Source organism: Eurypyga helias, unplaced genomic scaffold, assembly GCF_000690775.1.
Source record: "Eurypyga helias isolate BGI_N326 unplaced genomic scaffold, ASM69077v1 scaffold1172, whole genome shotgun sequence".
Classification (NCBI taxonomy): domain Eukaryota; kingdom Metazoa; phylum Chordata; class Aves; order Eurypygiformes; family Eurypygidae; genus Eurypyga; species Eurypyga helias.
In genome coordinates this window covers 19,520-38,976 of record NW_010233909.1, presented here as the reverse complement: position 1 = coordinate 38,976, position 19,457 = coordinate 19,520, and the positions used below count along the sequence as shown (strand labels likewise).

The following is a 19,457-nucleotide window of genomic DNA, read 5'->3' as shown; positions in this document are numbered from 1 at the left end:
CCCCCCTCCTGATTATTAACCTTTGTGTGCTCCCCTGAGCAACATAACATTCATAGAAATGCCGTTATAGCAACAATATAGCACTTGAACAAGTTGCTTATGAATAAATCAGATGGTTGTGGAAATGTATATTTCAGCATACTCATCTCTGCTGATAGATCCAGTTCTGACTTCATAAAATCATTAGTCCATTAGTCATGTATCCTAAGACGTATAGTATATTAATAGTATATATATAGTATGTAAGTAGTATATATATGTTATACATATACCATACATATATATTAAGCACAAGTACGGGTTGGGTGAAGAGTGGATAGAGAGCAGCCCTGAGGAGAAGGACTTGGGGGTACTGGTGGATGAAAAGCTGGACATGAGCCGGCAGTGTGCGCTGGCAGCCCAGAAAGCCAACCGCATCCTGGGCTGTATCCAGAGAAGTGTGGCCAGCAGGTCGAGGGAGGGGATTCTGCCCCTGTACTCTGCTCTGGTGAGACCCCACCTGGAGTGCTGCGTCCAACTGTGGAGCCCTCAACATCAGAAGGATATTGACCAGTTGGAGCGAGTCCAGAGGAGGCCACGAAGATGCTCAGAGGGCTGGAGCCCCTCTGCTATGGGGACAGGCTGAGAGAGTTGGGCTTGTTCAGCCTGGAGAAGAGAAGGCTCCGGGGAGACCTTATTGCAGCCTTCCAGTACCTGAAGGGGCCTGTGAGGCAGCTCTCTGGGCTGCTGTTTGCTAACAATTTGCAGGTGTTCTCCTTAGTTCAAATTATGATTTCTAAAGACACTATAGCTATCATTTAAGCCCCAGACCTGGTTTGTTTCGGAACAGGAACCTTTCCCACATACGTTGTCATCACCAAACTGGTAATGCAATGGTAAACCTGGTCTAAGAGACAGGCAATGCTACCCAGCATGGAACAAGGCAAATGCTGCAGTGACACACAGTGTCATTTGAAACGCATCAGTCCTTTCAGTCCCATAAAAACCACTTGTCAAAGGACACAATAATGCTAACATATATTGTCCTATTGTGTAAATAGTGATCTCAGTCAGTGCTCCCCCTATTTTGAAATTTGGGTCATATTTTCCCCTTATTGGTATGGAAGTAAATTTATAGTTAAAATCTGATTTTCTACATTATCCTCTCTTGGAGTTGTAAAAGGAAGTTCTAACAGAGGAGCCAGGGATGTGGATCCTGCTGTTTCCACTCACTCTGTAGCATTAAATGGCAACTGCTGTGAAATACAAAATTTGGCCCTCGGGCCAGTTTCTGATACTACCCACAAGTTTTTAAGGTAGGAGTGTTGCAAATGAAAGACCTGATTCATCATTGTTTTGAAAACTTCTTTTTTCAGCCCATGTGTTTCCAGCCAGTTCACATTTACCCTCTGGGAATTAACAAAGTAGGTATGGGACTGACAATCTTGTTCTGGTGTGACACTCTGAGAATGTTGCCCACACATAAAGAGAAGGCATTTTAACACCACTGAACCTTCAAAAGATTGAGAAAGTTTAAGGAAAAAAAAAAAAAATGTAGCTCAAGTAGATGACAATACCTCTGAGTAATGTGGTGAGAGATATTTCCCGTTGTGTTTTGCAATGTTGTGCATGATTTCTAATGCCTTCTCTCCCTTTTTGCGTGTCAGGAGCCAACGCGGAGATTCAGGAACCACCCTGTAAGAACACTGAAGTCATAAATAGGGGCTTTGCCCTTTAACATTATAAGTAAACAAAAGTCCATTGTCTTTTGCCTAGCTTAATACCCAACACACTGATTTTTCAGTCTTTGGGATACAGAAATTTAGTTGACAGCTTTTCTGGTCAGTTTCCTGTAAAATACCTGAACCTTGTGAGCATGAAAGAAGAAAATCGACTATATCAGTACGCTGCAGAGCTGAAAAACTAAGAAATCTAACTACTGTGTTTGCACAATGGAGGTCAAAAGTATGCTAACCAACAAGCAAACCAGGTGCCTGTAGAACAGCAAGGAACAATGAAAGTCAACACTAAAAATGAGTATTATCATTATAAGTAAAATACCTGAACCTTGTGAGCATGAAAGAAGAAAATCGACTATATCAGTACGCTGCAGAGCTGAAAAACTAAGAAATCTAACTACTGTGTTTGCACAATGGAGGTCAAAAGTATGCTAACCAACAAGCAAACCAGGTGCCTGTAGAACAGCAAGGAACAATGAAAGTCAACACTAAAAACGAGTATTATTATTATAAGACACACACACACACACTCAAATGTGTAAGTATTTTATAAACCAAACACAAAGCAATACTACTGATTGGTGTTTCAGTTTCTGCTAGCCTAGGGTTAAGATGATTCACAGTTTAAAGGTTCACAGCAGGCAATGTTTAAGGAAATGATGTGCAGGAAGAGGGTATGTGAATTAGTTATTTGGGTCCATCCCACAGGATGGCTGTACTCCACTGGGACTGAGAGTTATCACAGTACAGTGCTCTACTTTCTCATTGGCTGTGTTGCCCAACTCATGGGACCTGTAGGGTAAGTTCAGGCCTGAACTGAGTATGCAATTAGAGGTAAAGTTGAAGTCCCATGGCTGATGGGAAAAGCAAACTTTGGTCAAATTAACCAGATAAACATCCAGCCCTGGGCTAAACAGGAGCAGAGCTGGGTTCCGTGAAGGACCAGCTGTGGCTGAAAAGAGAGGCAAACCCTGGGCAGAAAAAGGAGAGTAATCTATGTTTGTGATTCACAAAAAAAATATTTAAAATGCCAAAATCAACAATATGCAAATATCTTCTTCCTAACCTACAACATCTTGCACACTGGAGACTTGGGACCACAGCAGGAGTCTTAGGGTGCTCAAATAGCAATGACTGCAACGTTACCAGTAGTAGAGCAGGAAGAGGAAGTTGGGCAGTGAAATGGCCAGCTGGATCCCTTGCCAGGTGGGAATCAAGTATGCAATTCCAGGGAGAATCATAATTCCCAGGGTGAAGAACATCTGAATCACGATTCCAACGATCCGCTGGTCAGAACCAACAATCTCTGTCACTGAGCAGAGCAAAAGCCAAAATAAACAACACAGAAACAAGAAAAATATTAGTGGTGGAACATAAGGAAGGATAATACTGTATCATGTCTAGCCCAGCATCTTGCCTTCAGCAGTGCAAGCATGCCACCAAAGCGGTCCAGGGCAAACACAGGTGACACCTCCTCATCAATTCACTCACCATTCTTCAGCTAGAGGGGTTTCTGACTGCATGTTTACTAATGAATTAAGTAGGGCTAAAACATGGGTTTGAGACTGTATCATGATCATGCTTAGTGGTAAATTATTAGCACTATCCCTGGCACAGTTTTGGCCCATGCCCCAGACTAGAGGGTCCTCCAGGCAGGGGCTGCTCCTAGCAGGTAATATGGACAAGGCATCTGTAGGGAAGAGTTAGCCATACCATGCTGGTTCCTAAGGTATGGTCCACAGTTTATTTTATTTACTAGAACAAATATAGCCTTTGTTGGGTTTTTTAATCTTTTGGTGGATTTTTTATTTTGTGAATGTGTCTAATCACTTCTGAAACCCATGTAAGCCCATATTTCAGGCAATATACCATGGCCATGAGATCCACAGTTGAGATGAGCAATGCATGAATAAGTATCTTTTGTTTGTTTCAAAAATGTCACCACTACCTGGCCTTCAGAGTAAAATCAGAGTGTTTTACCTCCATTTATAATACACAGAATTTCATTTCATTTCATTTCATTTCATTTCATTTCATTTCATTTCACCAAAGGAGACACAATTTTACAAGTAACAGTGATTTGTTTCACTTTGCAATGCAGAGACATATGACACCATTACTATTATTACTGTCTATTCATCATGCCTGCATGGCTCAGGAGCAACTCTACTGCTGAAAGGTAACTTCTCAGCACTGACCTGCACAGAGCTGAGTTATGTGTAAAAGCCAAGAGAGGTTCTTGGTCAGCCTGTTGTGGTTCTGAAGCACAGACCAGTAGCTTAGGAGATCTATTCATGGCAAACAGCCTCTTGGTTCAACCAAACCAATGATCTGTATATGCTTCTTAAAAGATGTTATGCTGGTAAATACTCTGCGTGATCCTGGGACATAAGACTGGATCCCTGAAGGGATTTAGATGGAATCACTCTCTCCAAGAATTAAGCACCATGCTTAGGGCTTGCAGTAATACATCATCCCTCAGGATGTGGTATCTCATACCTGAGCTGCTCAGCAGTGTAACTTGGCCCAGAAAACTTAGGTGTTTCTGGGTTTTAGAAGCTGAGAGGGCTGTCAGGTATGTTTGCACATACCTCACCATAGTGTTCCCAGGTCCCACTGTAACTGTTTACATCTGGTTGCAATTCTGCCCTCACTCATCCGAATTCCACCAGGGATTTTAAAAGATTGTCACAGGCCTCACTGACGACAGTGATGGGACAAATTTTTGCACTACATAATGATGTTATCACTGTGTGTTAGATTATCACAGAGACTACCGATTTTCTTTTTAAGCAAATCTTTTTAAGATTCAATCTTTTTAAGCCTCATCTCTGGTAGGATGCTTTCCTCAGTGTCATGCTAGTTCATGCTCTAGAGATGACTTTCCCTTTCTGAGCCTGGCAGTCATTCAAGATGCCACAACAATACCCTTTTCTCACAAAAAGTAAGCTTGCTATGCGAGGAGCTTAATCACTGGGCCATGACTATAACCTATCAAATATCTGGATCCCATGCTGTTTTGATGTTATTTATTAAAAAAGCTTCCCTTCCTTTTCCCTTTTCAGGAAAAAATAACCTAATATGGACCCTGGTGTCCAGCCTGGCACTAAGCAAAGCCTCCCAACTAAAGAATGAAGAGCAGCCATCCAAGTGTCAGACCTCCCTGTGAGGAAGAACAGTTAACTCCTCTGAGCATCTGGGGATGATGTTCAAACTATGCTGAAGTTAGACATGTCCTTGTTTGTGTATCCAGCTTATATGGGACTTGCTCTATACATTTTGATCATCTTGGTGATTTTCTATGTAATAACAAAACCTTTATATATACACATTTCACTCCTACACCTCTTAATTATTTACTTTACTCCCTTTCCAATGGAGTCCCTAGATGAGACAGCCATAAAAGTCCTCATATTAACATCAACAGAAAGTGTTGTATTGCTACCAAATTGCCTATGGGCAGCTGCTCACAGGCATATGTGAGTAGTACAGTGACCAGTACGAAAGAAGAGCCTGGACACTTCTGCAAAACATTTCACTCTTGTTAGCCTGCCCTCATGCATTACTTCTTCCCTCTCTTCTCCATGGGATCCTATGAGGTCAGGTAGGCATGTACACTTACGCTCATTTCCATTCTACACCAGTCCTGGATATCAGAAAGAGTTTGCACTTGCTGCCTTTATCAGAGACCACCCCTCTACCAGTAAAGTAGCAGACATTGCCAGGTAAAGAAACATTATACTGTTTGGCTGCTATAAAGTCCCTAGCATGGTCTGGACAAAGGCCAGTGACTGCTTCTCCAAACATTCAGTTCAGTCATGAGCCCAGACTGTGGATGATGCCAAGTTAAAATCTGCATGCAGGCACTTTGTCTTGGAGGACAAGTGCATTAACTAGGATGCACTTCAGTTATTCATTGCCTGCTGAGCCCAGGGCCAGTGCTTTGTTCCCCGGAAAAAGTATTATCAGGAGCAGATGTAATCAGACTCCTTGTCATCCAAAAGTCCCTCACTTTTCCTAACCAGAAAAGAAAGAAGATAACCGCTCTCACCGATCACGTAGCATGTCATCCAGGTTCCCTTGCTAAACACCCCTTGGAGAAAACGGAAGATCAAAAATACAGTAAAGTTTGGTGCGAATGCCACTATAATACCACATATCCCAACCCCGAGACAGGAGAGCAGGTAGATGAGGATTCTGCCATATCTGTTGAAAAAGGAAAAGAAAGTCAAAATCATGAAAAGACACAAAGATTATTTTCTTTCCTGTCATCTCATTTCAATGCTAGATCTGAATGGGCCTTTTTGAGACTAGCCTTGTTCCAAAGGGAGGCTGCCTGAAACTTCATAGGGTTGGCCCTTGGGATATGGGACTTTACCTTGTGGTAATTATCACTGCTCTTATGTCACTGATTTAAAACTGATGACATCCTCACAAGGCTCCTTTTATTTTGGAAAACAGTTTGTCTTTTTGTATCTAAGCTATGACCCAGATGTTACATTTCAAATTCTTGATACAGTTGAAATAAGGGCAACTTTTGTTGGGGATTTCAGTTTTCACAAATTAGTCTCCTAATGCTAATTACAGTCAGCTCTGTGAAAGTAGGTAATTTCTTCTTTAACTACTTTATGTGATTTTTTCTGATGTGTTTAGGCTTAGACCACTTATTTTCCAAGTATTGCCTAATGTATTCATCAGTCTCATTTTCCAGCAAAACCCATAGTTATTAATAGGTATGCCCAAGGTAAGCTGCAATTCCAAAAAAAAAAACCACCAACAAAACCTCCCTGTAGTTTCATGGCAACACATGTCCTTGGAACACAACTATGTCCTTGGAACACAACTAGAATTTCCATTTTGATCTCTTCTCCATTGTTATTGTTGCTGTTTTAAGAAGAAACTGTAAAAACACATGTAGCTGTGTATTTTACCAAAAACTCTTTGAGAGAATATTTGTTTGTTCATTTTGTTCAAAAGATTTCATGAGAAGAATTTGTACGGGACAAAAATCAGGGCATTTTCAACCAGGTCCGCTCTTTTCAGTGCAGTCAAGGAGCCAGAGTCCACTGGTCTGGCTGCAGCACTATCCCCCAGTGCTATGAGCGTACAACATTCATAGCTGTACAGTAGTTACATTAGGCTTAGTGTATGAGTACTCCTAAGCATATTATTTTACTTTAATAATTAACTGTAATATCTCTACTCTTACACAGTCTTAAGGTGCTAGTATCACAGCTGTCCAGCCAGACACAGCAAAGATATTTTAAGTTGGCCAGTGCCATGACATCTTTTCCACCTTACTTTTCCCCTATTAATATATCCCTGAAAGATGAGGTTTTCCTTGAAAGTTCTTTTGTTTGCTAGCTTAAAATTTCTTTTCTGAGATGACATTCCAGATAATTCTGTAAGTATTCCTGCCTACAAAGAAATCATACTATAAGTTAATATTACTGTTATTACAGATATCAACAGAAAATAAAACAGGCAGAAATCAAGTATTTTATGAACCGCAGAAATATGCTCTACCATTGAAATTGTCAGTGGGGCTCTCAGCCAATGTGTAGGTTGACTACTGTTAATTAACAGCACAAAGCACAAATCAGGCTCCCTACTTTACTCTAAGGGTAAGGTAGAGTTTATGGGAGCTCCCCACTCCACAGCAGGATGTCTGCTCAAGCCTGGATATCACGCACATCTTTTCCTTGGTATTCATCCAGCTCTAATACAGTTGAGGACTGGCTGGAGGGAGCTATGACCTCGGTGGTAAGTATGTGAGTCCAGCCTGTGAATGGAGAGAGTTACCGTAATGACTCCCTTCCTTCTTTCCTCAAGTAGCTGCTGTCTTCATCAATGATGCCTATTAAACATCCTCCAGTAAACACCCATGCATAGAACTCCTCTGAATGCTTCCTTTTAATTTCTGTGTCTGTCTGTCCTTCCTGGGTCCAGATGTGCACAGAAAACATCAAAAACCGCAAGAAAAGCTCTTTTCATCACACTTTAACATCCAAACAAGATCAGTAAGTATGACTGCATGAAGTTTCTAGCCCAAAAGGAAGTGAAGATTACACTGGCTGGGTTTTGTGAACTCAGGCTGAGGATGTTTATCCAGAGTGAATTAAACCTCCAAATTGTTGACGCATGATTTTTGCGGGTGACACTACAAGTGATTTCACCTCTGGAAAAAATCAAGAAACAGCAGTATTTATACAGTACCTGTCTGCAGCGTAGCCCAGGATGAATGCACCGGCAAGAAACCCCAGATTGAGGATAGCTTGTGAGAGATCGAGCATCCAGGCATTGCTGCACACAAGGTTATACTGTGGGAAGAAGGGAGAGGCATAAACACCCCAGGTGGGTCATTCATCATCCTCAGGGCAAAAGAGTACAGAAATTTCATAGGGTCAGACGGGAAGAGGAAGGGGAGTTCAAATGTGCTTGTTCAACAGCAAGCATCAGTGGGCCAGGGAAGCGCAACCATAGCAAGCACTCTCCAAGCTATTGTGAATAGAAAGGAGGAGATCCTCCTTGCCAAAAGGATGCTGTTTCATTCATCAATTGTCCAGATATGGAAAGCAAATTGCTCTTTTGCAAACCAAACACAACACTGTTAAGTATGTTGCCGAGGCAAAGCCATGACTGTTTAGTTCAGAGCAAGGGTGTGCAGCTATAGCCAATGAAAACAACAGCTTATAGAAATGGTTTCATTCTTTTTCTTAGTGCTTTCAAGAAAGAAGCAAAAACATGTGGTCTGTGAGGAATCTGAAAACAGATCTCAGATCAATTTCAGGCACACTGAATATGTATTTTCTCAGTGTAGCTTTCACAGACTTTTCTATTCTTTGTACTGCAGTAGCCATAACTCCCTAACATGACGTTACATTGATGCATATCTGAAGAATTCTTTAACAGGAGTGGGGATGAAGGGACCTGCAGGGGTGAAGGGAAGAGGGAAGTGGATGAGAGGAAGACAAAGAGACTTGGAATTAAAATTGAAATGAAACTAAAATTAAGGTAGTTATTGAGACAGCACGTCATTGGAAATTAATTTAGAGGTTATTTGAGGATAAAGAAATACCAATCCCCACCTGCCAAGTTCTGCAGACCTTATGGCATCTGGGATGCTTTGGTCCATACGGGAAGTAACCTTAGTAATAATGTGGCTTCGGGACCAAAGGAAGCCACAGACAATATCAGCTGCTGCCTTTTGCCCTAGAGAGACCCTTTTGCTTTCAGGCATGAGCTGTAAGAAATCTTTTTATCGCTAACAAGTTGCTGGTTGCTGAAGCACACAGTGTCACGTTCCTGCTCACCAGCAGGCATACACACCACCAGTGCTCAAACGCTGTGCTTGGACAGGGTTGACACAGGATGGGTGAGGGAGAAGGTTAAGAGCTCCTTCTGCCACTCACAGTTCTCCAGACACTGACAATTAGTGCAGCAAGCCCAAATTCCACCTGAGCCCACTTGCCTGCTGTACTGCCCAGCAAGAATTGCCTGGGCCTGGGATTTCATAGGTACTTTGGCAGGAGATACAGAGGGCACCCAGACTTGGACTTCACTGAGCCTGAATCTGGACCCAAAAACCCAGAGTAATACTCTGGGGAGAATGACTGGCCATCTTTCAGACAAGCCAGGCCATCATCATCTGGCTTCCACGTCTGCAAATCCTGAGCAAGATCTGCAGAAACCTCAGCTTCCTCCAAAATGAATAAAACCTTTTCTCAGCTGTCATATTCAAGGGTTATTGTAATATTTTCCTAAAATAGCCTAAACATGGAGCAGCACTTTCAGATTTCAAACAATGCTTAACATCTTGCTTCTTGGAACTATGACAACCCCTGACAAATAGGGTCAAAAGACGCAGCTTTGGAAAGCAAGGTTTTTCATGTGAATGACTGTTAAAATAAGATTTTGCAAAGCAATGCAATTGACTTTTCTGACAGCAGAGGTTAGAGCTCTCAGAAGAGCATCTGAAGCCATCTATGCAGGGCAGATTACCAAAAAGCTAAAAACCAGCTACAAGAAAATATCAGCTTCAAAATTGTGATGCGTAACAGAAAAGGAAATAATCACACAGAGATAGGCAGAAAGGGCAAGCAGGAAGAGTGGCTCCACTTGAGCTCATGGAAGTTTCCCTGACTTAACCAGGGCTGTACTGAGCTAGACACATCACAAGCCATGTGTCTGGTGAGGGTCTCCCAGCCAGGGCCCATGCTGGACACACTGGCCCTGCCATGGATGCACCAAGGGGATCATCTGAACAACTGCTGGACTTGCATATGCAAGCAGAGGTTTATACATTGCCTGGGTGGGGGGTCATTGGCATGGCTCCTCTGGCCAGTTGGCCTGCATTTCAGGGGCGGGTGATACAGTCAAGGTGTTGATCACCACTGCTCAGCTGAGCTTTCGCACCACGCAGCATCCTGGGGCCCCAAAGCACAGCACAGGTCTTTCACCCTCATTGCCTGTCTCACCACATAGCTGCACCCTTCCTGGTGGGTTTTGGTCAGAGCAGTGCCAGCAGGAGAACCCCCACGCCCTGCCATGTGGGTGACAGCTCTAGCGATTGCTCAGGGCCCAACACCACAGGCTGTTTTACAAAATGCTCGGTTGTATCATGCTGTCTCCTACTGGTGGCTGCAGTGCTGGCTGTGGTGTGCTGACCTTTCCCAAATGCCTTTCTGGGCTCTCCAAGCGGGGCTGTGCTGACCATAGGCTGTTCCATGCTATAAACCCCCCTTCTTGTGGGAGATGCTGGGGGCTGAGCACAGCCTAGGTGAAAAATCAGCATTAGGGAGCTGCTCCAATGATTTCGCTCAATGCTTGCAAATACAGAGTGAGCTGTTGCTTAGGGTTACTCCAGTTCTTGCCCACATCTCCTGGAATAATTAGATACTTTAGGTAGGAAGGAGCCTCTGGATCCCTCTGATCCAGACCCCCACTCACAGAGGGACCCACTTTAAGCTTACATCCAAATTCACATCAAAGCTGCTTTGCTTCAGGCCTTGTCCAGTAGGGCTTTCAACATCTCCCAGGCTGGAGGCTCCACAGCATCCCTGGGCATCATTGGCCTTCCAGAGTCTCAGCTCTGGTGGGGTTTTTAACTGCCCTCCGCTCTTACCAGACTGAGGGCATTGCCCTGCTCATATTCCTCCTGGTGTCAGGTCTTTTTCAAAAATTGTTTACAGCAATGGAGCATGACAGAGGCCAGCCTCAACCTGTATCTGTGCTCTAGCTCTGACATGAACCTTCACATCATTATATTCTGCTTCCAGCACATGCTTGTGATGTATCTCTGGGAGCACCATTCCTCAGAGGGAAGAGAGGAGCCCTCACACCTCTCCATTACAAGAGAGGTCTGAGCATGTGGTCTGCAGCATGAGTCGTCTCCCAGTGAAGGTTAAGATCACTCAGCACTTCACAAGTGTCTCAGATCCTTGAAAGATTAAGACCTTGGAGAGAAATACCAGGCTGGTAGATAAGCAGGGAGGTCTTCGTACAGGGTCAGGTTCAGGAGCCCTTCACAGAATTGCCTGAGCCAGAAAGCAAAACGTATTCTGGCACTTGCTCCTGAAGAAGAGGGCCATGAGAGAGGACTCCCCCTCATAAGCCAAAATAGCCAAGGAGAGAATGGGGAAGGAAGTAAGAACATTAATTTTTATTTTCTCTCATTGATTTATCCTGGTGAGAGAATAAAGGTGCATGTAATAACAAAACCATTAAAGCAATGTCAAAATGAGATGATGCTTACACTGACATAAAATCTAAGAATAAAAATATTGTAGTAGATCACTTAAAATCCTAATTTCAGTTGTTGATTTCAGAGATCAAGCCCCAGATTTCTAACACCTATAAACTGCATTGGGATTACAACTCTCTCCCAGACGACACATCAGGTATTCCAGGAGGCTACCCTGGCAGCCCAAGTGACAGCAAAGGGATTGTTGGCAGTGCCAGTCAGGTGGCTGCCTCTCAGAAGGAGAGGTGTGCTGCCCGCTCTGTTGCGGGACAGCCCGGCACCCTCAGCGCGCTGTGGAGATGTCCTCCCAGGAAGGGCACCTGCCCTTGGAGGAGCAGAGTGAAAGCTGCAAAGCTCCGAGGGTGGTGGCAAGCAGCCAGCCTGCCCCACCACCCACTGCAGGCACAGGCCTTCAGGGTTTATACTTTTGATCCTTTTTCAAAGGGTTGTGGGTTTTTTTAATAATTTGATCCCTCTTTACTGTAAACAGGCAATGAATAAGATGTCATGAATGAGACTAGGACAACCAGCGTGTGCCAGAAAGAGAAAGGGAAAAATATCTTTACTGCAGAGGACTCTTTCATCTGAACAGCAATTTCAGATGATTTAGGTGGCAGCTGAAACTAGCTCTTGGCTAACAATGTAGTCAAATATTTTAAATATTATGGGAAATACGAACATACAGAAAAACTCTTAAGGAACTATAAACTCTTTCTGAAGACATCAGTGACAATACCTTAACTGTAGTCATCTAAGTTAGTCCTGCGCTTTGTCATTTTCCAAGTATTTAAATAACTACTGGTACAGATAAGCGTTCTCAGACCTTTTCTGTTTGCTTGACTGTTTGCTTGACATAGCACCTAGCATTTAAGTCATCACCCTGCTAATGTCTTGCTTTTCATTTGCAAACATAACCTTTAGAGGGGAATGTAACCTTTAAAAGAGAACTGAAAATCCTGCAGAGATTGGTTTTGATCGAGGGGGTCTGTCAGACCCACATCACCACTTCAGCTGTGGCCTGGTTTGGTTGTGCCTGAGAGTTACATCTGTATCACTTGGAGGAAAAGCATCTGCATCTGTTTACCCAGGATTTCAGCCTGTTTCCAGCTAGCCAGTGGTCCTCCTATACGACATTCTCCCATGTCCCTTGCTAGCAGTGTGTGTCTGGAAGGAACTGCACTAGTGCACTTTGCTGATCTCTACAGTGCCAGCAAACCACCTGAGAGAGATGTCCCTGGGAGAAGAGAGAGGTTTCACACTGGGCTCCTGTAGTTCATGGGTGGAGTAATCTCTGTGGGAAGGAGCGGGAACTGGCTGAGATGGGAACAGGAGAAATGTTCGTACATGACTAATGACTGGGAAACACCAGGGTTGTGACAATTTCTCATTTCTTCATAGCTTTGGGAGAGGGCAAACATGTTCTTTTTCAGTTTGATATACAGACTAAAGACAGATTTGTAATTCCTGGTACTTGAGAGGCCTTTATGCACTGAGAAAGTCTCAGATTACTTCAGCACACCTGTCCCTGTAGAAAAGCATTGATTTAAACGACGTCATTACAAGCTCTTCAAAATATAGCAACTTTGAGTAGGAGCTTGGAAGCCCTTTACTGCCTGTTACAATTAAATTTCAAAATGATGGATGAAACTCTTTGGTCAATTAAGAGATCTACAGTGATTCCTCAGTCCAATTACAGCAGCAGACCCCACACACACGTTTTAAGTTTCATTCATATGAGCAGCCAGAGGCTAGTTTACCCTGAGACTCCCAGTGACAAACGTTTTAGAGCAATATTCATTGTTTAAGGAAACCATGTTGCTGCATGTTCTTTATTTGTTGCAGCTCTTTTCCATCTCCCTTCACTCGTGGGCTGTTAAACCGCCATCTTTCACACAGGGTTACTGCATCAAAACACCTTGCAAGTGCATGCAGTGGAAAGGCAGAAATCACCTTTATTTTCTCTTTCTGTCAAGGCTTCTGTCAGAGTGCTAAGTGACTAAGCAAGTACACTGTCCTTCTCCATGTCTTGTTTCAAGCTGAGCACTTAACAGGACAAATGGAATCAGCATTTACCCTGCTCCCAGGGCACTGTGGCTCGAGGCCTGAGGACCAGTTTAGCTTTGAAAGCTTTGGAGGTTTCTCTCCTGTGCGTAGCCAAAGGCTCAGCTGGTACCGTCCTGTCCCTGACACTCAAGTCACCTGGACACTGAACTTCCTAGGGCAGAAGACCTGTTCTGTCCTTTTTTCTCATGTCTACCCATGCCAAAGCAACAGGGAGGAGGAGAAACTTACTGTCTCCCAAAGGGGGTAATAGCAGCTGTCCTAAAAACAATAAGAAAAAACAAGGCCCGAACCCTCTGCCAGTACCGGCTTGCTTGATGGCAGTGTCAGAAACGTAGCCTCACTGGTGTAATCCATGCAAGGAGCTGCTCCAGCCCCTCTGATATGGGGAAAGCTTACTTAGAGCTTCATAAAAAATTCAGCAGTTGCTTCTCGCTCTGCTCCTCTGCCTTTTTTCCCTTTCCCTCAGCTCCTTAATATTAATCCTGCCATGACAGTGGAAATAATACAGGGTACTGCCATGCCAGTGACAATAATGACACCAGATCAACACTTTGAGGGTGAATTACATTGTTTATTGCCTCGGAGGAGGACAGCAAAAGGACCAGCTGTGCTTTCTGCACCTTGAGCTTGACTGCTATGTTATCTCCTGCTCTGAGGGTCTGTGAAAACTATGGGACATTATAGTTTTGTTTACAGGTTTCTCCTCAGATGCTGGGACTGTTATTTTCTGAGAGTGCTGGCAAGCAGAGGAGTAAGAAGATTTATTGCCGGCAGGTGTAATAGGAGATACTCAGATGATCATTTGTCCACCTCACACTACGGCAATAAACTGTTACCAGATCTCTAAATGACATAATCGACGTCGTGGAGACTTGCCGCAGACAGGGCATATTGGCATCTGTCCCTTCTGCTGAACTCCGGCCAGCAAAGACTGCTAACGAGCCTAAAAGATGCCGACTGTGCCGCTGACCGGGTAGACTTCCCTCTGCCTTCCATCCACCCCACCGGCCATTCTGCCTGCAGACGGGGCTGTAATTCGTGCACGTGCCTCTGGGAGTCACTCGCGCCCAAAGTGACCGAAGAGGATCCCACCGCCCCGCACACCACCGCCCCGCACACCATCACCGTCCACCGCTCCTCAAACCATCACCGGCCACTGCTCCTCAAACCATCACCGGCCACTGCTCCTCAAACCATCACCAGCCGCCCTGCCGCAGGGCGCTGGGCTCCCTCCGCTGGGAACAAAGTACAGAGCGCCAAAGCCCAGAAGTATTACAGGTCAGTGAGTCCGTCTTCAGCACAGTTTCCTGGGGGAATTAGATTTACTGGGTTCCGTATGTCCTGGGTTTGTGCATCCCACAAGGCTCACCTGGCAGGAGATGGCAGGCAACACGCTTCCTACTTCAAATGTTATGGGGTGCAGGGGGTGACCTGGGCTCCCTTCCAGGCTCCTGGGCCAGAACATGAGGCTGTGGCCCTCCAGGTCCACTACCCCTGCTCTTCCTCCTTCTCTATCAGCTGCACAGAAACACTGTCCTTTCCTGCCCTCTTCCCCCTGTAAAAGGCACTGCTGTCACCAGCCGTCTCCCCCACCCCAAGCAGCACCAGCCACCTGCTATGACCAGCATCATTTCAGATGGCATCAGCTGGCACAAGCCAGGAATGGATTTAGCTTGATAATTACCCCCTCAGCCTCCCTCTCCAAGCAAAATCTGAGAAGCTACTGAATTCTAGTCCCTCCACTGACACAGCCATGTCTTCCAGTTTCACAGGGAGCAAAACCCGCTCAAACAAACAGGAGCAGATTGCACTAGGTCAAGGTCCTCTGCACAGATCCACCACCTGCGACACCATTGCGTCGGAGGAGTCCCTGCCAAATGTTACGCATAGCGAAGGACTTTGCTGATATGTCAAATCCTTTACATCATCCCAGCTCCAGTTTACTCAACTCTAATTCAGGCACCATGGCTCTGGGCTGCATGTGCAGCACCAGTGGAGGACAACTCTTCTGATCTGGATTACCCTCATGGAAATGCCTGACCTAAAGCAATGGAGCAACTTAAGCATGTCATTGCAAAATAGAGACCTCCTCTCAGAGCTTGTTAGACATCAAAAGAAGATTTTAAAAGGAAACCTTTAGCAGTGCTCTGCCATCTGTCACTAGACCAAGCCCACTGGCTTTGCCATGTGTTTATCCTGTGACAATTTCTTAATAGATTTTGCTCTTCTCAAATCCTGGAGGAGGAAAGCCCTGGTACGTTCTCCCAGCACCCCACTGTAACCCAGCACCAAGAGTCAGGAGTCCTGCAGCAGCAGGTGATAGAGCAGCATTTCAGGAACTATTACAAAGCAGTGGGTGCTTTTTATCAGTCCATATCCCCCTCTTCCTTCAACTGATGTTACTGTGAACGTCTTTGCAGAAGACAACTACGTAAGATGAGAGAGCAGCCAGCAAGCAGCATGCTCCAGTCACGCACAGATCAGAGCAATGAAGTCAGGTACTGAAATACCATTCATTTCACAACTCCTCATGAATCAGCTCCTCAGCTATATGATTTAGCTTCTTCAGGGTGCTCAGAGCTGATTGCAATAGTCTGCGGTTTGGCTGCCAGACCTGCTCTGTGATAGGACATCTTTTCCAAGCAAAGGCCTTACGTGCCTGCATTCGCACTCTGCCTCCCCTGCCACACTGCAAATCCGCACCAGATCTGTGCTTGCCGTAGGCCTGGAAGAATTCCGTCAGTATCCTGACCACGTCTCTTTCTCCCTGAACACACATCCTTCATATTGTCATGTAGCTCATCCTTTTAACTTTGTCTCCCTGGCCACTTCCACTGTTGTTCAGCCAGACATTAAGTGCCAGAAATCTTAAAATTTCTGATTAAGAACTACACAGAAACACTTCTGCACACATGGACAAAATGAAGCGTTTACAAGTAGACTCATGAGAAAAGACATCCGTGGTGATCTGATTAAACAGAGCACAGATCTGCTTAAATTGAGTCATGATTTGTCAGAAACTCAGATGAGCAAAAGGAGACCAAATTAAGTCCGGGATTTAATTATCTTTGCAGGATGTGCAACAAATTAATAGGTATCAAGCTCATTTTAATAGCTGATCTCAAAGAAATTGAGCCAGGACACGCAAGCTTCCTTTTTAGATGAAGAAACTGGGCCTCATGGGATGTGATTTATCCTGCAAATATTGCAAAGCTGGGAACAGGACGCAAGTGCCAGAGGTCACAGCCAAACGCCCTTTGGCAGAGGTGCCCCTGGCCAGCAAGAGTCCCCCTAGGAGCAGCAGTGATACTGGTGATGGGACCTGCTGCCCTGGCACAGGGGACAAACCGTCCCAGCCTGTTGCTACTGGCAGACTGTTAGTCCCTGGCTTTCCCAGCGTGTGCCTTTGGGAGCACAGGTGGGGAGTGTTTCTACAAGTATCCCATCATCCCTACTCCCTCCCCTGGCCCGGGAGGGTCTCCCCAGGAGAAGGGGAGAAGGTGGTGCAGGTGGACAAGATGTTTGCCAGAGAGCACTGAACCTTTCACTCCCATTTTTTGCTGCAACACAAACACCAGTTTCATTTTCTCTTAGCTGTACCCAGTGGCGAAGTACTGCTGGAAAATCACGGTGGCTTACACAAACTGCTGCCATAAATGGACTCTGAGCACAGTCTTACAGACACAACTTACATGCTTTCACCTATAGCAAGGCTAAAGGGAAAGGGGAAAAAAAAAGAACAACAAAAGAAAAGGAATCTATTTTTATTTTTAAGCCCTGAGGGGAACAGCTAGAACAGATTTCCCAGGTAAAAGACACCATGACCTAACCCCTCGCAGTTGCCCGACAGAGGTACCTCAGAGACATCAGTACAACCTTCCCACCACAGCAACCTCTCACAGTCCCATCCAGAGTCAGGTTGAGGCTCCTGGGCAGCATTCACCCTCCTGCCCACCCAGCCCAGGCTGCCACTGCCAGCATGGGCAAAGATATGTCATTCCCAGTGACTAAAGTTTCCCACCAGCTCTCTGTGTGTCACTTGCAGCCCTCCGAGCAGCCGTGATTTCGGCAATTGCGCACAAAAGCCAGTTTGAAGCTTTGCTCTAGGGCCAGTCAGGTGTTCTGATTTATCTTCTCCTAGCCATAGATCCTGGCTGTAGCTGCTCAGGTCAGTGCTCATGGCACAAAGTTGCTGCTCTGAAGAGCCTGAAGCCTGGAAGCAGATACAGTGATCCCATCTGGATGGGGGAAGGACAGTGAATTGGAAGGTCAAGACAGGCACCACTTTTCAGTTCAGTGTTTGCTCAGGGCTTTGCCTGCTGTGCCCTGCTCCGTGCTTTGGAGGACACAGCTCCAGTACAAGCACCTGGTTAAAAATCACAGCGGATGGCTCATGAGGCAGGCAGGAGTCAGAGCCCACAGCTGTGCTGACACGTTTTGTGGTGTCCCTTGATGATTTCCTAGCCAACCCCTCTAAGCACACTTCGTTTTTCATCACTGCATTGGTGACAATTACTGTCAGGATGACCTTAAAATGCACACTCCTAGTGTGCAGCCTGTGTGCTAGAGCCAGAACACATCACATCCATGGCATGGTTACAGATTGCACAGAGGATCTCCTAGGAAAGCAGCTTACATGGCCTTTCGCAGCCTCATTAAAAAGCCACTACATTTGCCAGCACTTGCCACTACTGGTAACAGTCCGCAGTTCTCTGATTGACATTTCAGGAAAAGCTTAATGATAGGTTTGAGTGAAAATGTGTGTTTGTTTTTTCTTTAGTAAGTACAATTATTTCTGCTGAGTCCTGTCAGATCTCAAAAGGGCAGTCTGCCACTGGTTTTTTTTATTACCTACAGACTTTAATGTTCAGTCCTGGAAACACAGCAAACAGATAATATACTGTGATCTGAATCACCCAGCGGTATCAGGTACCCTTGGGGTTTATACCACCAAAGTTGCTGGCCTCAGCTGCAAGGACTTAACTCTTTATTTTAATCTGACAATCCTTCTGCGACAGAGCGACCTCTGTGTGGGGTGTTAGGCTTTGCGTGGCTTTGGAGAGCCACCCTACAGAGCAGCTCACCTTTCCCTAAAAGTTCGATGCTGACACTTGATCATACATATTGTCCTAATTTGCTTGTGACTCGTAATGAAACAAATCCAAGGAGGAAAACCAGCCACCAAAGCAACAACCCTTGGGGCAGCAATCCCATTTTACTGACACAATCCCGCACTGGGATGGAAGTTGCTGATTAGAGGGCAGGGATTTTCCTTACCTCACTGACGATGGATGAGTGGGGCTGTTTATACACCCAGTTATCGTGGCATACCGTGAGCGGCAGATTGCCCACGCTGTGATTGCCGTAGCTGGCAAGCGGGCTGGTGCAGCTGACGGAGGCGTCCCACATGACGTCTAGCCTCTCGCAGTCTCCACGGGACGACCCGTTCCCCAGGCGCAGGGGCATTACCGTGAAGTTGTGTTCCTCTTCCAGCGTCCAGCCACATCTTTTGCTTAACTCGGGTGCCCCAGGGATCCTGCACCAGTAGTTGCTCGGTGCCTGCCCAAGGAAAACCACACTAGTGAACAGGAAAGAAAAAGTTATGCCTGTCTGGCACAGGAGGAAAAAAACCCTCTTTTGAAATCTTCCAAATTCCCCGGCTTCCTTCAAAACCTCATCAAAAGATGGCATTATGTATCCACTCAGAGCAGTCCAAGAGATGGCAGAGTTGTCTTTCACACTTTGCAGCAACTGCTGGCACTTCCTATGAGCGTGAGGGTCTCACCTCCCCTCGCTCCTCTCCCCTCGTGTGCAGGCACACACACAGAGACGTGTGGATGTGCAATGCCGATGGCATGAGCGGAGCCGCGACGGGATGAAGCTGGAGGCAGGCATGCAAGCGCCCGCCCAAGCACACACGCGGGCGCTCAGGG

General features: G+C 45.4%; 1 protein-coding gene across 1 annotated transcript in view; it reads right to left on the bottom strand.

Annotated features, from left to right (window-relative positions):
• SLC22A3 (solute carrier family 22 (organic cation transporter), member 3) overlaps positions 1-19,215 on the bottom strand; it is a 28,832-nt gene extending 9,617 nt beyond the window's left edge. Inside the window, exons 1-5 of the mRNA XM_010161849.1 lie at positions 18,802-19,215; positions 7,935-8,038; positions 5,770-5,924; positions 2,865-3,030; positions 1,557-1,674 (exon numbers count right to left, since the gene is read on the bottom strand). Of these exons, the coding sequence (XP_010160151.1) occupies positions 1,557-1,674; positions 2,865-3,030; positions 5,770-5,924; positions 7,935-8,038; positions 18,802-19,215 (957 nt within the window). The remainder of the gene's footprint in view (positions 1-1,556; positions 1,675-2,864; positions 3,031-5,769; positions 5,925-7,934; positions 8,039-18,801) is intronic.
• Positions 19,216-19,457: the final 242 nt, after the last annotated feature.